The sequence below is a fragment of the Maylandia zebra genome, linkage group LG23, assembly GCF_041146795.1.
Source record: "Maylandia zebra isolate NMK-2024a linkage group LG23, Mzebra_GT3a, whole genome shotgun sequence".
NCBI lineage: Eukaryota > Metazoa > Chordata > Actinopteri > Cichliformes > Cichlidae > Maylandia > Maylandia zebra.
Window position 1 is genome coordinate 16,127,654 of NC_135188.1, and position 20,716 is coordinate 16,148,369.

Here is a 20,716-nt window from a genome sequence, read left to right on the forward strand (position 1 = left end):
CCCAACAGATGGCTGTGGGTGCTGTTGGTGGGCGTGGCTTCTGTTTTCAGAACTAGTGTTCTGTGCCTGAAAAATGGGTGTTTGGAGCTGTCTGAAGCCTGAACTTAAATTACATGTACAATCGGTTGATCTGCAACCTAAAAACAGAAAACACATATAAGATGATATTACTGCAATTATTGACATTTTCAGAGTATTATGGAGGTGTGTACAGTGACCAAAATAAATGAATAAATAACAATCTTTATTAAACAGTCACCACTTCTTTTTGACAGGCAACTTGTGTTTATTTGGTAGTACAATCATTTATGCAACAAAATGTTAGAAAGAAAATGTAAAACCAAGTTGTTTGTAGTATAACATGTGAAGCTGTGACTCCTAATTAGGAGGCTGTAAAGGATTACCACCAATTTATCCTTTGTTCTAAAGTCAAAAAGAGTGAGATTAATGTGCTGTATTTGGTAAGCGAGCTCGGTGATTTAAAATAGATAAAAAATGTTCGGTTAATGGTTGATGATAAAGTTCATTGATAACCTTTCTGTTTACCATCATTCCTCTTAATTCCAGCTGTTTTCAGTTTATTTTAGTTTAACGACCATTTCCCATCTTCCTCCCACAGAATCATTAAAAACACATTTCAAAACTCACTTTACTTAACACTGTATAGCTGAATCAGTTCAACCTGATATGAAAAAGGAAAAAACAAAATCTCTCAGAGAGACTATATAACTTGCAAAATACCTGACTTATTGTGCAGAAAGAATTCTGGTTTTACATAAGTGTGGCTTTAAAAAATGACTGTCAGGGTTTGATTGTTTGCTAAAAGTAGATTTTTAAAAGACAAACATTATGGAAACCCAGAAATTCTGACATATTTGTTACTCCTCAGCTGTGAATAAATGAACATCAGACTCAAAATCTGCAAAAATTGTAAAATACCAAAGGCTTGAAGTGGTTTCAGAGTCATCAGCTGACTGAGGGAGCTATAAGAGCTGTTAGATTATTATATTATCTTATGCCACGTTATACCCCTAAAACCAAAAAAATAAGATTGTAAGATTTCAGGCAGCAGTCACTTCACCAAACCCCAACATGATTTCCAGTCAGTTTAAAAACCTACTTCTAAGAGACAAGACCGGTTAAGCATTAGCAGCCTTTGATATATGGAAACCACAATAATTTAAATAAAAAATTTGATACTAAGCTAAAGTTTAAGAACTAATCTGTTCTTAAGGAAATAGTTTGACTTTTTGGTCAAATAAGCTAGCCGGGGTTCACTGCTCACTAGAGCTGGCGATAAACACCGGACTCCCGGCACATCGTTTTCAGATCCCCGCTGTCTTTTGCTTTTCAGGTTAAACATGATATATAAGTCACTTAGATAACTTAAAACTGTTATTGTTTGGCTTTTTTCAGTGTTTTATTTGTTCCTGAGTAAATCAGTTTGGCTGAGATTAAAGTTATAGTTTTCACACAGCTGAATAAATCAGTCAAACAGAAAACCGATTAAACATTAGTGTGTGATGATCGAGAATTCACGCCAGTGTCCTGTTATATTTTAGGTAGAAAGGAGAAGACAGCCGAGTTTATTAAACTCCACCAAGACAGCTAGTGACGCAAAACTGAAGGCTAGACCGTCCAATTCACAGTCGCTCACTTCCGGCCTACCCGGCCTTCGGAGGACCGTGAAGGCCGGGTCCTCAGGAGGATGCAGCCTATAAATTTTTGACACCCCTAATGACTAGGGACTATGCTATGTCTGTATGCTAGTTTTTAAGCTAAGATGTTTATGCTACGTTTCCTTAGCATAAAGACAATTACAAATTTAAAAAGCAACTGGCAGGAGGGTTAATCTACACTTTTCTGAAACTTGGGTAGCTGTTTCACTTGCTTTGGCACTACAGCGACCTTCTCATCCAGCTCTTAGCAAAAAGGCTAATAAGAGTATTTGCTAAATTATTTAACAAATAGACATATAAAGCAGAACAGGCACTTAAATATGTATGTAACAAGTGACATAAGTAAAAATCCTGTGATTTACCCACAGGCTCCACTGGAGTCAAGCATAATAACAAAGAGAAACGCTTCTTTGTGATTGTCAGAAAATGTTCGAGTCATAGCGTGTCAGCTGCCACAGACAAACCACATCTCAGCCTTTTTGTGTTTCAGTCTTGACACCATGACTCTGCTTATTGCCCCTTGTCTTTGTAGCCTCGAAACCCTTCACCTCTTGATGCGGCTCAGTCTGTCGCACACGACAGACAGGTACTGAGTCAACTTCACCATGGCAATGATGACGCTTCCTCCAATCAAAGTGCAGGTGGGCCAGAAGAGGGAGTGGAAGACAGCGATCTGACTGTAGATTTGTGTCAGGATGGCGCTGTCTGTTTTGTCTGTGCGGTCCACGAAACACTGAAGTGTGTGCTGAGACCGAAGACGCTCGGAAATGTTCTGAACCAAGACCTGCATGGCTGCGTAGTCCTTACGGCACTTTGGGATGTAGAAGCACTGAACAGGATAGAAGAAGAGTGAAAGTAACAGCTGTGTTTGGTAACTCTTTTAGATTATGCTACTAGTGTAAAGTGTACTGCTGTTCTCTCATTTTTGCTGTGTGCTGTTTGGATGGAAAAGTGCACACCAAAGATGCCAGCAATTACTGAGTACCTCAGGGTTGTTGACCTGCGTCTCCTCGTTATGGAACAGTCGTACCACTTTTCCAGATGAGTTAAGGCTGACGTACACCTGGAGACAAGGGTAGCGAGACCTTTTCCAGCACTCTGTTCCACAGCTGTATGAACAGTTCACATCCCAAACTATAGTGGAGTTGACAATAGTGCAGCTTGTCTCATCGGTCCACACGCTGGAGAAAAAGACAAAGACTCCACTTGATGTTATGAGGATATGCAGCAGAAAGTTTCCAAGGAAACTCCTCTGATAAGATTATTCGCAAGACCTTTCTTAAATATTACTGAAATTAATTCAGCCTATTACCTGTCAGAATAAGAGCGCAGGATGGTGATTCCCACAACAAAGTACATCATGATGGAGAAGAAGACCATGCTGAGGCCCAGCAGGATGGCTCTGTCCTCTCCTGCCCTCAGAGCTGTCACTGTCTTCCTCCTGTCCAGGACCTCATATTCACGAATCTTCTGGTAGATGGATCTAAAAAAGGTGAATATTGATGAAGCATCTCCTCCTAATTATAATTATAATAATAAGCAAGACTGAATTTAAAAATTAATTAATTAATTAAAAAATAAATAAATAAATAAATAAATATATATATATACACATATACACATACACACACACATAAATATATATATATATATATATATATATATATATATATATATATATATATATATATATATATATATATATATATATATACATATATAAAAATGGCCTGTATTTGTATAGCGCATTTCTAGTCCCTAAGGACCCCAAAGCGCTTTACACAACCTGTCATCCACCCATTCACACTGGTGATGGCAAGCTACATTGTAGCCACAGCCACCCTGGGGCGCACTGACAGAGGCGAGGCTGCCGAACACTGGCGCCACCGGGCCCTCTGACCACCACCAGTAGGCAACGGGTGAAGTGTCTTGCCCAAGGACACAACGACCGAGACTGTCCGAGCCGGGGCTCGAACCGGCAACCTTCCGATTACACACACATATCACACCTGCGATCAGATCTTCCATCTGTTGCTTTACTTCCTGCCCACAGAAACATTCTTTCTGAGGAACGCTCAAATTGTAGTCCACTGCTGCTGCCAGAGGTGCTGACCCAACTGTGAAACATACAAAAAGTAGCATTTAAGAACCAACACACCCTGCAAGATATAATTTCTATTGTCTTGACAGTTTTCTGGTCAGCTTCAGAAGGTATTTCTAGATTGATCTGTTGGTGTTGAATGCACACATTTAAAAAAGAAAGAAACAATACTTAGATTCTTACCAGCTGTGAAAGTGTGGCTGATACTGTATTGTGCGCATCATCACACATTTGAAAGTAGGAACTACCACAAATGCGTTTGTCATTACATTAGTGGGTGTTTGCCTGTCTGTGAACAGAAGTTCGGTGTGTACTAGGATTTGTCCTAGCTAATTACTCTTCTATATTTCCAATCCAACCCAGTCTCACAGCAAAACATGTAATACACACGCCAGACCTCCGTGTCTATTTCACGCTGCATTACCACCAGGGGGAGATAATATATTTAAAATCAAGAAGTTGGAAGTAAGCAAAAACATATGAAGTGCATTCCAGGGTCCTTAATTGCCAGAAACAATTAAACTAGGAGGCTACTATGTATACATGAAAATACTGTAATAATGTGTGTTGAAACACTTTCCCATGATTATTTTCATGTTGGCTTGAAATATGATATCTCCCTCTGCTGGTTCTTCTGCATGCTTGTCTGTTTCACACTTTACTTCTCTAAAGTGTGAAATGGACACAGTGGACTGGCGTGTCTATTACACATTTTGCTGCGATATCAGGTTGCCCAATTCCAATTCCTAATCCCAGAGGGCTAATTGGTAGCCCAAGTCAAATAATGACTTGTAGACAACTCTGCATTTCTGTAGACAATCGTACCTCAACCATTCATACTATAGTCACAAAGCCTTATAGGAATGTAGCTGGCTTTAACATGAAAATGAAGCTGAAGATGGGCTTATTTTAGTTGAAAAGTCACTAGTATCGCAGTTGGTGTGATCCTATCATGAGTAGGGATGGGTATCGTTTAGGTTTTATCCGATACCGGTGCCAAACCGGTACTTTTGAAACGGTGCCGGTGCTTAAACAGTGCTCAAACCGGTGCTTAAGGAATGGAGAACACACACTTTGTCCAAAACACCTCTCATGTTCAGCTGTTTTTTTGTAAAAAGATAACAATGTTAGCCTTTTCTGCAGCTATAGGGCATATATGGTATCACTCTTGGCTGGAAGCAGTGCTTAAACAATGGAAAAAACACAAACTTTGTCCAAAAACCTCTCATGTTTTCCACTTTTTCTTTGGTCATTTTAGCCTTTTTGGCCAGGGTGAAGGGAGCATCTGCCATCAAACAAGAAGACAGCCGCATGTAGCTATGATGATGTTTGCTAGTTCACCTTACATGCATTAATGTAATAACGTGGTTAGCCTACTCAACGTAAAATACACACGAACAACATTAAGCGACTCACACAGAGAAGAACGGCTGCTGCTGCCATCATCATCCGTCATCATTTCTGCTACACTGGCAGGGCTAGGGGCCAGGACTCTCCTCTAACTCCGGGCCCGATAACAGGCACCACACCCGCAGTAGATGTGCTCGGTGTGAGGTCTTGCAGCAAGCTATCAAATACGGCGCATTTCTCGGCTTTTAAAAAAAAAACCGCTATGCGTTGCCAGGTGTTTCATCAGATTTGAGGTGTTACCTCCTTTGACAGTGTCACAGTATCAGCTTAAAGCACTTGTTGCAGGCTGCTGAGTTTGCATATTTTGCTGTGAAGTACAGCCAGTCTTTTGACCGCTTCGCCTTGGACATTTTTAATCTGTAGCTCTGCTCTAAAAGAACGTATGTACCTGGACCCGCCTACTATCCTCGGAAACGTAAAATGATTGGCTAGAATCTAAAGCGTATCACAGCTCAGGAAAAGAAGCACCCAAATAAAGCACCGAAATGTGCGCTGCTTTTCGGTCTGGTTACTACCGTTTATGTCAGAACCGGTGCCATCATGGCACCGGATACCGGTACCCATCCCTAATCACGAGACAGTCTTTAGAGACAAAACATGTCTTGAATACTATGTTTCCAAGGCATTACTGTACTGCAGCAAACATCAGTAGGTGAGAGCAACCCCAGCTGTTTACCATGATGTGTGTTCACATCATGGTAAACAGCTAGAGACCCAGTTACATTAAATGCTGACACACCCAAGTTTATTCATCAGTCATTAATAAGAGTTTCAAGCTTGCTGTGAAAGGTATATGTGTGTAGCGTGTGGTGTTCTAGGACAGTAAAAGGTAAAGGTTTGCCTTCATGGCAACAACATCCATGCAGGGAGGATGTTTAATGCAGGATTTTCATGCAGGAGACTGGGATTTGTGCCCCATGAAACCAAAAGTCTGTGTAGACTTATTACTGTAAGACTTATTATTCACACAGTAGGTGTGTCCAGGGTCACATTTTTTAAATATTTTTACAGATCTTTTAACATCAGTTGTGCTAGTGTTAAAACAATATTTTTTATTGCTAATACCTGACAAGGACATGCAAGATTGCATTAAATTCATCAGTTCGCCTGCAGTTTCTTTTTACGCTGTAAGCTAAAATAAGTGTGAATGGCACTTGTGTCTGTGCACGTGTCTTAACTGAGAACATATGTGGGTCTGATTTATGAGTAATGAACGTGTTGACTGACTGCATGCCTACGCAGGGTGCCCTGTGTGTCTTCGAGTGTTATATTTGTCAGCTATTTGGACACTTATGTCTGTAAATTAATGGAAAAACTCCACGGTCACACATGAAGTGGTATGTGGACACACTGCCCACTCCACATTGCACCCATTCCTGTGCAGTTTAAGACCTCCTGCACAAATAGACACCACACTGTCCGTAAAAGCCGACGTCACCAAGGTCAGACACCATTCTCACCTGAACCAGAAAGAAACATTATATTATGTAAATGCTAGTGTCGTTTTATAAGTTATAGCACCATTTTATAGTTTAGAAGATGTGATCCAAGTAAGAGGTGTGCCCAGGAGATGAGATAGAGAGCAGAAATACAGACAAACATTTGCAAACCATTAATAGGTTGACTGAAAAGCTCTGTAAGAATGCACAGCAAGTCAAGGACATGATCCCTCCAGGATGTTCACAAACATCTGAAGACTTCATGACCAAAACCACAGAGGATTCACCACAAGTTGCAAACCTCTGGTGTCACGGTCGATCTGTTTGTTATTGGAGTTTTCCTGGTTTCTATAAATACAAAGTAAAGGCTTTTGGTTTGGGGTTGTTTCTTTGTACCCCGGCCTCAGTTATGTTGCCTTTTATATTGTTCTGATTTAAATATGGTTTCCCTTGATTTCTTTGTATTTCAATAATTATTGTACTATCATGAGTTTGTTGATATTTTAATATTCTAGTTTCTGTTAGTACCTATGGTTATTTTATTGGGTTCCTTGTATTTTGATTTATTGGTTATGCCAATAAGTCTGTGCTTAGTCACTCTGGCCTGCCCTTGTCTTCGTTCTTTGTCAGAGCATGTGTTCCTTGTGGTTCCCTGATATTTTTGGATTTCTGTTTGTTGCCATTTTGGACTTAGCCTTTGGTCTTGGTTTGGACTCTGGATTCAGTGTGAATAAAAGGCTCACCTTTTGTTAGCCCAGCCTGCATTTGGGTCCTAAATCATAATACATGTCAGATGGTAAGCCTTAGCTACAGAAAAACAGGATGCAATCCACAAAAAGATTCAAAAACAACCTGATAGAGCACTATAACATTTTTTAAGTTTTCTGTGAGCTCTTAGGGCAGAAGCAGAAAAAAAATAAAGCTAAAGAGGTTCATGTTCATCTTGTGTTTTTCAATTTATATACAAAAATTGTTTCAGAGACGAGAACAAGCAGAGAAGCAAATCTGCTGTTTGCACCTGTCTACTTAAACAGAAGTGGTCAACATGACAGCGCTTAATATTGACTTAATATTGACATTCACATTCACGCCAGTGCACACAGTCTGTTAAAAAATCGGGCAATGGCTGATAAACCATGGGTGCCTGAGTCTCAATATTTACTTATCTTGTAGGTGTGTGTTGTACTGTTGGTTGAGGTGAACAGTTTCAGACCAGCTTTTTAGCACAGCACTGTGGGGCTCTTAGTGGCAGCTTAGCGACACTTTACCTTCACTGAAGTCTACTCTGACGATAAGACGATCAGTGGTGGGAAATGTCAACACTGGAAGCAAAGAATCCCGTTTTATGACTGAAATGTAAACCACGGCCTAAATCAGAGGTTTCCAACCTGAAGACGGAGGTATTATTCCAGACAAAAGGTAAGATATACTTCCTTTATGTTGCTGTTTCACAGCATTAAACACAGCTCTTAACAGAGCTTTAAAACAGTAAACGCTTAATAAAATAAATACACTATAACAAGGCAAAATAGCTTAATCAGGTAAAACTTATATAGAAGAAGTGAAATTAATATAAAATTTAAGAACTTCTTCGAAGAAAGTGTAAATATAATATAAAAAGGGCTTAATAATTAATAACACATAAATTCACGTATTGTGGTATGAGGTGGTAACGTATATGTCTCTGTCTGTGGCAGAGAAGATGAGAGCCATCAGATATAAAATAACTGGCTGACATTTAATGTGTAAATATTTGTCTATTTTAAATTCAGCTTTTTCTTGAAAATGCAAATAAAGTAACAATACTTTTACTTGAGTTCAGTATCCCAGGACTAACACAGACAAATATGCTATATTGTAACAAATAGTTCCATACTGATGGTGGTTTAAATGAAAATGCTAAATCTAGAGAAGAGGATGCATTGCTAAGATTTTATGGCTCCCACCTGAGCAGTGATGATGAAACAGAGCTCACCTGATTTCTGACGGCGGTGTTGGATAAAAGTCAATGGTCAGACTGTCGGAGCAGTTGTCCCCTACCATGTCACCTTATGCTTCACAACACCTTCACCCATTGGATAATTTAGCTCTTTATCTAAAGACTAGATCTAATGCTATGACTGATGCCTTTCAGGAAGCCTCAGCAGTGCTTTAATTTCTCAGTAAAACCCAACAAGAAGAATACAGTTACCGGTGTCAGAGACAATGAAATAATTTTCTCGTACATAAAGCTCCTGTTGCTGTTTTCAAATTGTCATTAATGTAGTTTTCTGATCGATTGTTCTAAAAATAAAAAACAGCACAGACCCCCCCTTCTCTGTGTCTGGGGCGAACGAAGCCTTGTGGCTCTGTTTTTGACTGCTGCTCTGTCTGATGGGTCAAATCTCAGTCACTGAGCTTACATCATCCTCATCTGCATGTTTTAGGGTGGTTGTGGGAGGTGTCCGTGCTGCATGGAAGGGAGGGGCACTGTCAAGTCTCTAAGTCATGGCTTCTGGTGCCACTTTGGTCATGTTGGATTTTGAAATGAGCACATTAAAGCAGTTTTTATTTTTTTTTAGGTTTTCAAAAACAGAGAGCGAATCATTCTAAGCAGTGAAGATCCTGCTGAAAATCTGCAAACGCTGTACTGCAAGAATCATGATGTGGAGCATAAACCATGATGGCTGCCATTAATACCATCTACTGCTAGTGCTTAGGACTCTGTCAGCACTTTATGATGCTTAGCTACATATCTCAGGAGTATGACTGACAGAACACTGACTGACTTTGCCCTGATGGACCTGATTTATGATGCGGAACCTGAAGCTTTAGTGGCAACTGGGGAATGCAGAATGGATAACAATTGAAATTGTTAGGAAACAGTTTGAATTTTATTTTTCAGTCACACTTTTTGGCTGCATATTATAGCAAATTGGTTTGGTCTTGGTGTTGCGTATAGTTTATCCTGTCTTTGTACCTGTTTTATGGCAATCCTGAAACATCAATATCCCATTTAACTGGCCATGTTGTTGAGCTTTCTTTTGCTCTGCTGTGTTGAGTGCTGCTAGGCCTATCAACATTTTAGATATATTTTTGTTCTAATGGAAAGGTTAGTGCAGCTTTCAGAAATGAAAGCACAAGGCCACTGGGTTTAACTAGAAACAATTTTACAATTAGTTCTCATTCTTAGTATATTATGGCTCCTCTGAAACAAAGACATTGTGGAATTGGCTTTAACTTGTATTCTTTCTAATGACCAGCTGTAGGTTACAAAGAGTTGTCTAACTGTATAAAAATCTACAGCAAGATTAACATCCGTCTCCAAATGCTCTGTAATTCTGGTAAATAATTCCCACAATGCATTGAGTATTTCTTCTTCAGTCACTTTTCTCACTTACTATGTGTTAATAGACCTCTCTGCACTGAATCGTACTTGTTATTAATCTCCGTCTGTCTTCTGCAGCATGTCTTCTATCCCGTCTTCCTTCTCTCAACCCTCAACCCCTCCCTGAGCCTGGTCCTGCCGGAGGTTTCTTCCTGTTAAAAGGAAGTTTTTCCTTCCCACTGTCCCCAAAGTGCTTGCTCATAGGGGGTCATATGATTGTTGGGTTGTTCTCTGTATGTATTATTGTAGGATCTAACTTACAATATATAAAGCGCCTTGAGGCAACTGTTGTTGTGATTTGGCGTTATATAAATAAAATAAAAATGAACTGAATTTAATTGAATTATGGTTGATACCTTGGGAGTGTGGAGCATCTTCTATTTCTTAGTCAAATATACGTCTCACTCATCTTTCCTGGCTTTGGAACATGCTGATGACACTATGCTCAGCTTGAGGCTTCACACAAGCGCTTCACAGACTAGTGGGCGCTGTCATGGTGGCTCTGTCAATGTTTTTTATGCAGTCTGTATTCCAGCCCAAGGTGCTTCGGAGAGTAGGAAAATTTATGTTAATATTATAAAAAAAAAATTAAAATACGAAAACAATGAATAGAACTTTGTAAGAATAGAAACCTGGAGAAATTATGCTGCAAGCAATACTAGACTATAGAAACCACTGACGACCAAACTGGAAATGAAATGCTTAAATTATAAAACTTACTGCATCGTATTTGTTTTTAGAGTTTTTATTATGTTATTTTTGATTCAATTATTCTAGTGCTTTTTCTCAATCTTATACAGTATTGTAACTGACTGATTTCTTTCATAATTTTCTTAATGCTGTTTTTTCTATACTGCCCTCATCTAATGTCTGGCACCACACAGAGTGTGAGCATGTGACATGCTCTGAGTTTGACCTTTAAGTGACAGATATTTGAAACAACAGCTTTGTATATGTATGTCCATGTATAGCTTTGTATATATTTTTAGTATTTATCACATTATTTTACCAAATATTTAAAGCACGACAAGTATTAAATTATGGAAACAGCACCAAAACTGTTGAATGCCAGAGCTGTTTTCCATGAGGTTGAGTCAGGATCATATTCAGATTTCTTTACAGATGCATGGCTGAATAAAATTCTGTGCACAAAGACAAACAAGAACATCACAATAAAACGGGATAGTTTTTTTTTTTTAAATAAAGTGCAGCCAAATAAAATAAAATAAAATAAATCAATAGATTAAGATGTTATTACACATGTATAGAACTAGACTAAAAGCAATATTTGCAAAATAAAAACTATGGCTGAGGTGTTCTCAGCTATTGCACTGTATCCATGGGTCATGTATTAGTATCATGTGCATTGTGAATTTAATCTGATGGCAGTTGGTTTTAGGTAATCCTAAAAATCTGTATATTATAAAAAGCAGAAACTCATTGTTATTTTTCCACTACGTCTGTTAAAAAGGTCATGGCCAGCATGTCCACCAGAGGAATGTAGTCTTATGTGGTCAAAAATACTGCCATGAACACGTGCTCGGACTTGGTGCCTACATATTACTGTCCTCATGTACATGATGCACACACACACACGTGCTGGCGTCATCTCAAGCAGGTCATAACCTAAGCACTTGTCTCTCTTTGACAACTTAAACCTCTCAGTGTTCCTGGAAGGCAGGAGCGTCAGGTGGTGTAGCGATACCACAGGTGCTGCCATTCTCTGTGACAGGGTTAGACACAGAGGCATGCCTACACGTACACACACACACACACACACACACACACAAAACCCCTAAATCACTTCTTCACTCTTAAATTTAATGGTTTCTGTAATGTGCACTCGCTTTCTGTCACCACAGAGTGACCATGAAAACAGATTTATGTTGCCACTGAGGGTGTGTCTCAGCAGTGATGTCATGGGTCTGTTTCTGGAAGGTTATTCGGATGGCATCTGTTCAGTGTGTGTAATCTGCAGTTGTCTTTTTTCTGAGTGGCTGCTGAGCAGACCGTGAAAGCATAACACAGCTGTTCAGCTTTGTTTAGAATTGAAATTCTGCACTCTATAGCTTGTAAAATACGTACTGTGACTGAAAGAACTAATAAAAGAGGAATAAACAGTAAATTCAAATTCAAAATTCAAATTCAAATTCAAATTCAAATTCAAATTCAAATTTTATTTGTCACGTACACAGTCATACACAGTACGATAAGTAGTGAAATGCTTGGACAAAGTAGTAAAGATGTGCTTGTGATGTTAAGCCCAGGTGGATGGCCACGTTGTCCCCAAAAGCAACTAATTGTTTATGGCAAGGTCATTTATGCTAAATGGTTATTGTGACAGGATTGTTTTCACCTAGGTTGAAATCATTCTGCATTGATGCATATCTTTTTGAACATTATCTATTTGTCTTTTTTTCCCTTTAACTGACCCTCATCAGTTAGAAGGCAGATTTGAAACATGAGGCAAGAGAAGCTATGGTGGCATTCATCTTCCTATTTGGAAGTAGACCAGGGGCATTACAGTTATGTGGCATGTGCTTTAGCAATAAGGCTTACGTCAAAGGGTACATTGAATTTCAAATGTTTCACTTTTATAGTAACTGCTCGAAGTAGTGCTCCCTTGCTTGTTTCATAATTGCAGGAACTGAGGATCATTGTAGTTCTTAGAACTCTGTTTACAGGGTCTTTTCCCCTTGACTTTAAAAATGGAGGTGCAATGTGATTGGTTAAGCAAGTGTATGTTGTTTACTTGAAGGCACAAATGCAGTAGCCAACCACTAAAATTTTATCCATGTAACAGTTGTTTATTTAGCCTTAAAATATAATAAAACAAGAAGAAATTAACCAGCTGTGAAGCCCTGACAAAGACGTGTGACAGTGGGAAGGAAGAACTCCCATTTAACAGGAAGAGACAGGACCAGGCTCAGGGAGGGAAGCAAAGCAATGTAGCGCAAACAAGATTACAGCAAGGTACGTATTAGAAATCAGCGGTTGGCTATTACATAACTGGCTGACAAGCAAACAGAAAACATGCTTCAAACATATGTAGCTTTCATTGAATTTTCCTTTAAATCAAGAACTAGGTGAAATGGACAATATTGGTTGACTTCAATGGTGGATACTGAAGTCCATAGCTCAATTTGGTTTTGCATAACGCCCTATTTGCAAGGCATCAGAGACCATTCCTGAGAAAAAGAAACCTCCATTCCCGACCCATATCTGTGTTTCATGCTATGCACATTTTAATCCAATTTACTGAAAAATCTCTCTGAATTTAAAATTTTGAAAGTGTCTGGTACACTCAACTAGACATCTCATGTTACTAATAGGCTGCCAGATAATAACTGTTGAGTCACTTGAAAGACATTAAGATGTTCCTTAATGCATGCTGCCATCCATCTCATCCGTCTCATCATGCTTTAAGATTTTACTCTTATAATGGAAATGGAGCTTTCCATTTGTTTGAATGGGTCCCTGTGGTGTGTAGAGATGTGAGTCACGGTTTTTATAAAGAAACGCAGCCTCTCTAAACCTTGAGTTGGAGAGAGGCAGAAAACGTGAGCAGAGAAAACAAAAAACAACCTCAAATCACCAGGTCACTATTTGTCATTTGGGACTAATAGCCATTGCAGGATCTCCTGTTTTTGGTATAATAAGGGAGGTAATATGTGGTCTTTATAAACAGTAAACACATGTGGGATGACATTCACAGGTCATCCGAGCAATTATTATAAATTAGTAGATCTGATGATTCTAGGTAATAATAGTCCGGTGAGATTTGTAAGATAAAATTGCAAGTTCATAACTTCTTCATATCCTGATAATCGAGGAAAAATGAATCTTCCCATTGAATGTTATTTGCGATTTCCTTTCTCTGTGGAGCTAAAAGAGGCCACCCAAACACATGAGATATCAATGGAAAGACCAGGATGTCCTCTATTTAGTCCATCAGGACTTATTAGGATAGCTCAAATAAGTCAAAAGATATAGACCAAAAACAAATGTTTATTACAGAGGACATAAATGAATGGGCTGGTTCTCAGGAGAATATAAACAAACAATAAACCACATGATAATATGAACATTCACTGTTTTTCTCATCCTGTAGGTGAAAAAGTGAAAGAGATGGTAAAGCAGTGTGATTTACTGTAGACTGGATTAAAGATGCTTCATCTGGCACATATTTTGTTGTGACTGTTACAATGACTGCTAATAGAGCAGTGCAGACAGCTGGTGTTAATGGCTGAGAACCAGACTCCGCGGCTCCTCACGGCGAGGTAACATTAATGGAATGATCCAGACTGCTGGAAAGTCATTTTGCTGCTGTAATTAAATTAACAGCTACACTTTACAGTAGCTCTGTGGTGGCATCATTCAGTCCAAATATGGAGAAAACATTTTGAGACTATATCAAATTTATATTTATATTTTTATTTGTTTCCTCATGCGTATATTCAATTCTTAAAAATGTGACACTGAAGGCAGCAAAATTTATGTTCTCGTGTGGACAGGAGCTATGAGGACATGAAGTCTTATCACATTTGAAGTAATGGTGAACAAAGGGAGAAGGAGAAAACAAACAAACAGACTCAAACTTGAATTATGAAAGAAAAAACAACTTCTTTTTTTTAGAAATATAACAACCGTTTGTACAATTTGTAGTTTGTATGAGCAGGCTTTATAGTCGCCATGACCACCAACAGCTACAAATGTCTTATTTGCATGCTAACATTTGTATTAATCCGTGTTGTCTTCATATATAGACAGAAAAATGTAGGTTTGGTTAAAAAAAAGTCCCAAAACATTCACAATTGACTTGCTGAAAGATTCAAAAAGCTCCACAGAGCTGAGAATAGAAAATTAATAATAATAATATTATTCTCTGTGGGTTTGTCACTGTGGGTGACCTCTTTCATACTGAACAGAGTCATTTGATCATTAATATAAATCATTAATACAGCCACTATAACTAATTTAAAATATAGAGCAAACTTTAAATCAGAAGTCTTTTCTCATCTCTAGCTCCTGGTTAATATGTCATATTTTCACCATAATAGAAGGCCACTAGAATGAGTCCTACAATAGAGAAAATTAATTTGCATTTGACACTTTACATTACTTTACCTTTAATTACCCAGTTGGTGACTTTTGACGGTGTTTGAGTGGAAAAATGAGACTACAGGAGCTGTCAAGGACAATCAGCAGCATTGTACCAAACACACAAGCTTAGTGGTGCCAATGATGAAGTCGTGCAAGCGTGTGATTTGTTTGTAGCCCCGTGTTAGCATTTTATTGCAGGCAAGTACATTTCTGCTTGACTATCATAGAGGTTGCATTAACTTGTGATGATAATCTAGCTGAACCAATCAGAAAACACACCTTAACACCCTGCTATAGAAAGCCTTTATGTATTTTTTTCAGTGTTTAATTTAAACATTGTTCCTCAGCCGGGCTGATACACAAACATCGACTCAAATGATCAAGCTTCACATCAGACTTTACAGCCGTCATAAAAGGAATAGCATCTCTTTGTTTTCTTATCAGTGATTGACAAAGGCAGTTTTTACACAGCTGAGTTAGAGGTACTTCACTTAGTGTGGAAACTGCTCTGATGCCAAGATTGCATCTCTGTCATATTCAATAATCCCAACCCCCTCTGAAACCTTTAGCAGTGTAATCAAACACCTTCCTAATCCACAAATATATCACCAGAGGACTCAATAGCTTCACAAACAGTTGTTCACCTTGTCTCAGTTTCATAAATTGTCTGAACTTACCTTCAAACGCAGCTGCAGTCAAAAAGTTTCCTGGCTAGGTGAACATTTTGCATTTAATATCCAAGGCTTCATCAAATAAGAGTCCTCTAGACTGAGCCAACAGGCGGTCCATGTCTATGAGGCATGGAGCAGCTCTGGCAGCCTTCAGCATGCCTCCCATACTGCAGACTGAACAACAGCCAGAGGAGCCACACTGCCCCTCACTGCTCCCACTAATAATTAGTGTGTGATGATGATTGTGGGATTTAGGAGAGAGAGGGTGTTTGGTGCAAAGGGAAACAAGAGTGAGTGACAGGAAACAAACTAAGAGGTGAAAAAAGAACAACTAAGGTGATGGGGAAAATATCTCTTAGAGAGTCTGCCATGTTAATCTTTATAGGAGCAATTATTCTAGATGTTTCCTGAAACATCTGTCAGCTGCTAGATGCTGATCAATGAGTCCGGGGCAATCTGGGCTATCTGTGCTGCTGGGCGCCCTAAGCTGTTTAGGCCTTGATGATTAGTTATTTGGTTCTAAATCAAGACAGTTAAATTAAAGGGGACCAGTGTTGGGTGTAATGCACTACAAAGTAATAGATTACGTTTTTGTTAAGACAGCAGTGCAACTCATTATTATACTAAATTCAGTAATCAGAATACAATTCCGATTATATTTGTACTCTTGTTACAAACAGCTTCAGATATTTGCACACAGGCCGCTGTTTTCCGGACATACAAAAACAAACACATCACTGGCTTTCGAAAATATCTGCGCAGACCGCATGTTAACACAAAGCTATTGAAAAGCCCAGAGTGATGTTAAAGCTGAGTGGATACCAATTCCAGCCCAGCAGCCAAAGCCTGATCTTCAGCAGGCAGTGATGAGCAGGCAGTCTGCCCTCCCTCTCTCCCAGCACTGGTTTCTACAGTAGAACACAGTGGTGATTGTTTTGAAGTGTCTTCGGGCTGGTTTTCAATTTTTCTTTGTGCTAAAGCTTCAACACAAAAGAAATATTGTATGTATGGGCTCTTTAGGATAGGGACTGGTGTTAGTATGTGTCACAATGCACGTCAAGCCAGAGAGTTGGTTAGAGAGTAACACAAAAGTAATGTAATGAGTAGTAACACAAAGTCACAAAATTACTTTCTTGGTGAGTAATTAAGTAAAGGAATACATTAAATATGTGTAATACATCAAAGTCACATTAAACAGGGCCAATATTTCAGATAATAAAGTCAGGAGATGCACAGTTATTTGCTCAGAGCAGGAAGCTCAGTAATCAAATGGCTCTAAATTTACACTTTACAATTTTCAGGTAGTTTTTTTTTTCTATTCTTGACTGTGTTTGATGTCATTGAGTGGGGGTGTGCTTGATATGGTGATCTCAGATACACAGCACTGGCTATCGACACAGAAGAAGAAAAATAAGCATTATTTTGAACTGTGAATAGTGCAAAGCTACTCTAAGAGAGTCCAAGAATAAAAGGTTCAGAGTCTTTAAAGACAGTACTCATGGTCAGGTACTACCTATTCATGATTATGTGATGGTGTTATTACAACTGAGCCTCTTAACATTAAACAGACTCTCATCCCATCCATCCATCTCTACATGGCTATAACTAATCCATGGTGAGAAAAAATACTATTACTAGTATTATTATTGTTGTAATATAATTATTTTCCAAGAACATTAAAGATTATTGTTGAAATTCTATTATTAAAAAACAAATGTGTGGAATGAGAGACATCTAAATGTGGATGTGGATGTTTAGGTTCTATAGAAAAGTTTTTTCCAGATTCTCATAATCTGACAGTAAAACATGTATTTTATTTGTGTCATATAAACATAAAGCTAAAAAGAGTGAAAAGAGTTTTTAAAAAAAACAAACAAAAAGGAAATGCGTATGATCTGGTCTGGACCGAAAGGAGAAACAGAGCAGTGATCTCACCGTGGGGTGCAGTGGATGGTGGTCTTTCTGAAGGTCCTCTGGTGTAGCATGCTGTTGCTGTGTTTATGACTGACTGAGTAGCTGTGGACTGGCTTCACAGTTAGTCCACACAGTCAGTGAACTATGATATGAGGTCCACAGGAAGAGGCGGAATCTTATAAACAAACAGAGAAAGAATCGTAGGAAGTGGAAGCTTTGGTCACCTTCCTGGTAGTGAAAGATGTGCAATTGCAACTACAGCCTTCCATCCAGTGAAAGTTGACAGTTTAATGCAAATTTTTTCACAGTTATTCAAAATTACAAAACTTTTTTGCATACTTGATGCTTTAAGCTTGAGCTCTATAACCCATATTTTATTCACAACAGAACATAGGGGGGAAAAATACACTTTTAAGAACATTTTCGCTCATTTTCAATTTGATGGCAGCAGCACACAAAAGTTGTGACAGCTATGTCGCATCGCCTTTTCTACTTCAGTGTGTAAACATCTGGGAACTCGGGAGATCAGGACTTTTGAGCGACGATCGTTATCCCATTCTGGTCTGACAGTTTTTTACTTTTCTGGGTGATAGGCTCGAATATCATAGGCATCCAATACTGAATTACAGCATTTCTCGAGATTCTCAGAATTTTTTGATGATATTTTATACTGCAGATGATGAGATATTTCAAAGTCTTCACATTATACATTGATGAATATTATTTTTGAAACAGTTCCACAACTTGCTGTTTTTTGTAGATGCACTGAACCTCTGCCAATTTTTACTTCTTTTTAAATTTTTATTTTTTTTAACCAGCAGCAGGCAAAGACCAACTTGTTTGCTCAGTCACGCTACAATAATAATAGGATGGCAACCTTCATGAAACTAGGAAACGTTTATGGTCCAATTACTGAATTGAATTTTATTTTTGTGAGAGAACAATTGCAGGTAGCTGCACTGTTCAACTGATCACCGAGAGGTTGAGGATACAAGACCCTCAACTTCTGAGCAACCACTTTTGATTGCAAGTCGACTGCACAGACATGGTCTGGCTCAGACTTAGATTGCGAATGTCTGTAACATCACGCGCACTTTCAGCACAGACAGCGGGTACATTTATAATTTAGCAACTGTTACAATCTTCCTTTTAGAAAATTAGCTAATAGCAGCCTTGGCTTATTAATCAATTAGATTGCTTAATGATTGTAACATTATTTCAACGGTTCAGCAGTGTATGCATCACAGTATGAATTTTATTTCATGAATGAGAACATATGTTTTTAATAGGATGTTTTTTGGAATCTCTCTCGCTTGCGGAAGCCACACAAGGGACAGCCAATCAGAAGAAAGTGCACTTTTAGGAAAGAGGGGGCTTTTAAACAAAAAAGGCTCAATGCTTATTTCAGACACAGACCTTAATCGCTGCATAATTCACTTTTTTAAAAGCTTTGAATCACTGAAGGCTGTTGTAGAGCCACAAGTTCACAAGGTAAAATTTGTGGAATACTTCTTTAATTTAAGTTACTTTAAAAAACAAAACTGCATTACATGTGGAAACCAAACTCTACTACTAGGAAAAACTGTTCATGCAGTCCATGGAGTAAATTTAGAATGAGAGGCGCTCTTATTATTTTTACCACTAGGTGGAAGCAGAGAGGAGGATCTGACAGTGCTGCAAAAATTCAACATGGTTGCAGTTTTGACCAAGGCTCAGCAGGGGTCAGTATGGAGTTGCACATGTGAACAGGAGCAAGATGCTGTTTGTCCATAGGAGGCACTGTATCCACAGCCATCCCTGTTCTCTATGTCACACACAAACACATGCCGTGTTTTGAAACAGGGTTCACTCAAGGCTTAACTTGGCATCCCATTTTAGAACTCCACCCTTAACAGCTCTAAATGGACTTAGTGACTTCACCCCACCCCCGTCCTGCTGTGTTGCTCTGTGTGTGTGTGTGTGTGTGTGTGTGTGTGTGTGTGTGTGTGTGTGTGTGTGTGTGTGTGTGTGTGTGTCTGTGTGTGTGTGTCTGTGTGTGTGTGTTTCTAACACAATGTGCAAGAATCTGGGAAAGCAGAAAAGACGGAGAGGAACTAAAAGGCCAAGACATTAGGAGGAAATGTAGGTCATCAAAGATATGAGCGAGGATGAAGTGCAGTGAAGGGACATTGAGGGAGACAAGGGGGAGGATAATAGACGAGGACAAGACACCTGAAAGACTCCCAGCCCTGATGTGGCCAGAGGCAAAGGAACGTCAGGGGCAGAGAGACAGAAAGAGTCAAAGAGGGATGAAGAAAGAATCAGAATCAATAACAAGTGTGTGTGTGTGGGGGGGGGTCTGACCAATCAAAAGCAACCATTACCTCTCTCCTTATACCTCCTCCCTCTCTTGTTATACAAAGAGGTGACCTAAATACTAAATCTGCCAAACTGTTGGAGAAAAACTAGGAGAAACTGCTTCCTGCCTCTGTGTGTGTGTGTGTGTGTGTGTGTGTGTGTGTGTGTGTGTGTGTGTGTGTGTGTGTGTGTGTGTGTGTGTGTGTGTGTGTGTGTGTGTGTGTGTGAGTGAGTGAGTGAGGGCAGTGTTGGGGTTGTGCTAAATGTTGCATCAGTAATGAAAGACATATTATTGCAGCTCAAAGCTTTTATTCTCGCCTGTTGGCATAGCAACTACTGAGCCAAACCAGGATGATCAAAGAGGGTCTGATTACAGTGTTTGCCTGAGTGTGTGTGCGTGTATGTGTGCGAGTGTGCATCCGTGTGTGTGTGTGTGTGTGTGTGTGTGTGTGTGTGTGTGTGTGTGCGAGTGTGTGTGTGTTTCTGCGCTTTTGGGGGCTTCATACAGTGTTGGATATACAGAGTAATATATAATGCATCAGTGGTGCAAAATTGCTCGAGTTTGATAAGAACCAGTGGTGCCAGCGGTACATCAGTTCCACAGTTTAATGAAGCTATCATCTCAGTGAGATCAGGTATCAAAAGAAACACAGTTTGGTATTTTAGCCCTGAAGAACCAGGATGAACGTAGGTTT

General features: G+C 39.1%; 1 protein-coding gene across 3 annotated transcripts; it reads right to left on the reverse strand.

Moving 5' to 3' along the window:
• Positions 1-277: 277 nt before the first annotated feature.
• Positions 278-17,783, reverse strand: s100p (S100 calcium binding protein P). Of its 3 annotated transcripts, none has more exons than XM_004552933.3 (5): positions 17,706-17,783; positions 3,689-3,796; positions 2,992-3,162; positions 2,665-2,860; positions 278-2,508 (listed from the first exon to the last, which is right to left on the reverse strand). In XM_004552933.3, the coding sequence occupies exons 1-5, from the start codon at positions 17,753-17,755 to the stop codon at positions 2,224-2,226; spliced, it is 810 nt and encodes a 269-aa protein (XP_004552990.2). In that variant the 5' UTR covers positions 17,756-17,783; the 3' UTR covers positions 278-2,223. The 3 variants fall into 3 exon arrangements, with proteins under 3 accessions (XP_004552990.2, XP_076736640.1, XP_076736641.1); XM_076880525.1 differs by lacking the exon at positions 17,706-17,783 and adding an exon at positions 15,777-15,929; XM_076880526.1 differs by lacking the exon at positions 3,689-3,796 and having other exon boundaries at positions 17,706-17,779.
• Between the last annotated feature and the right edge of the window lie 2,933 nt (positions 17,784-20,716).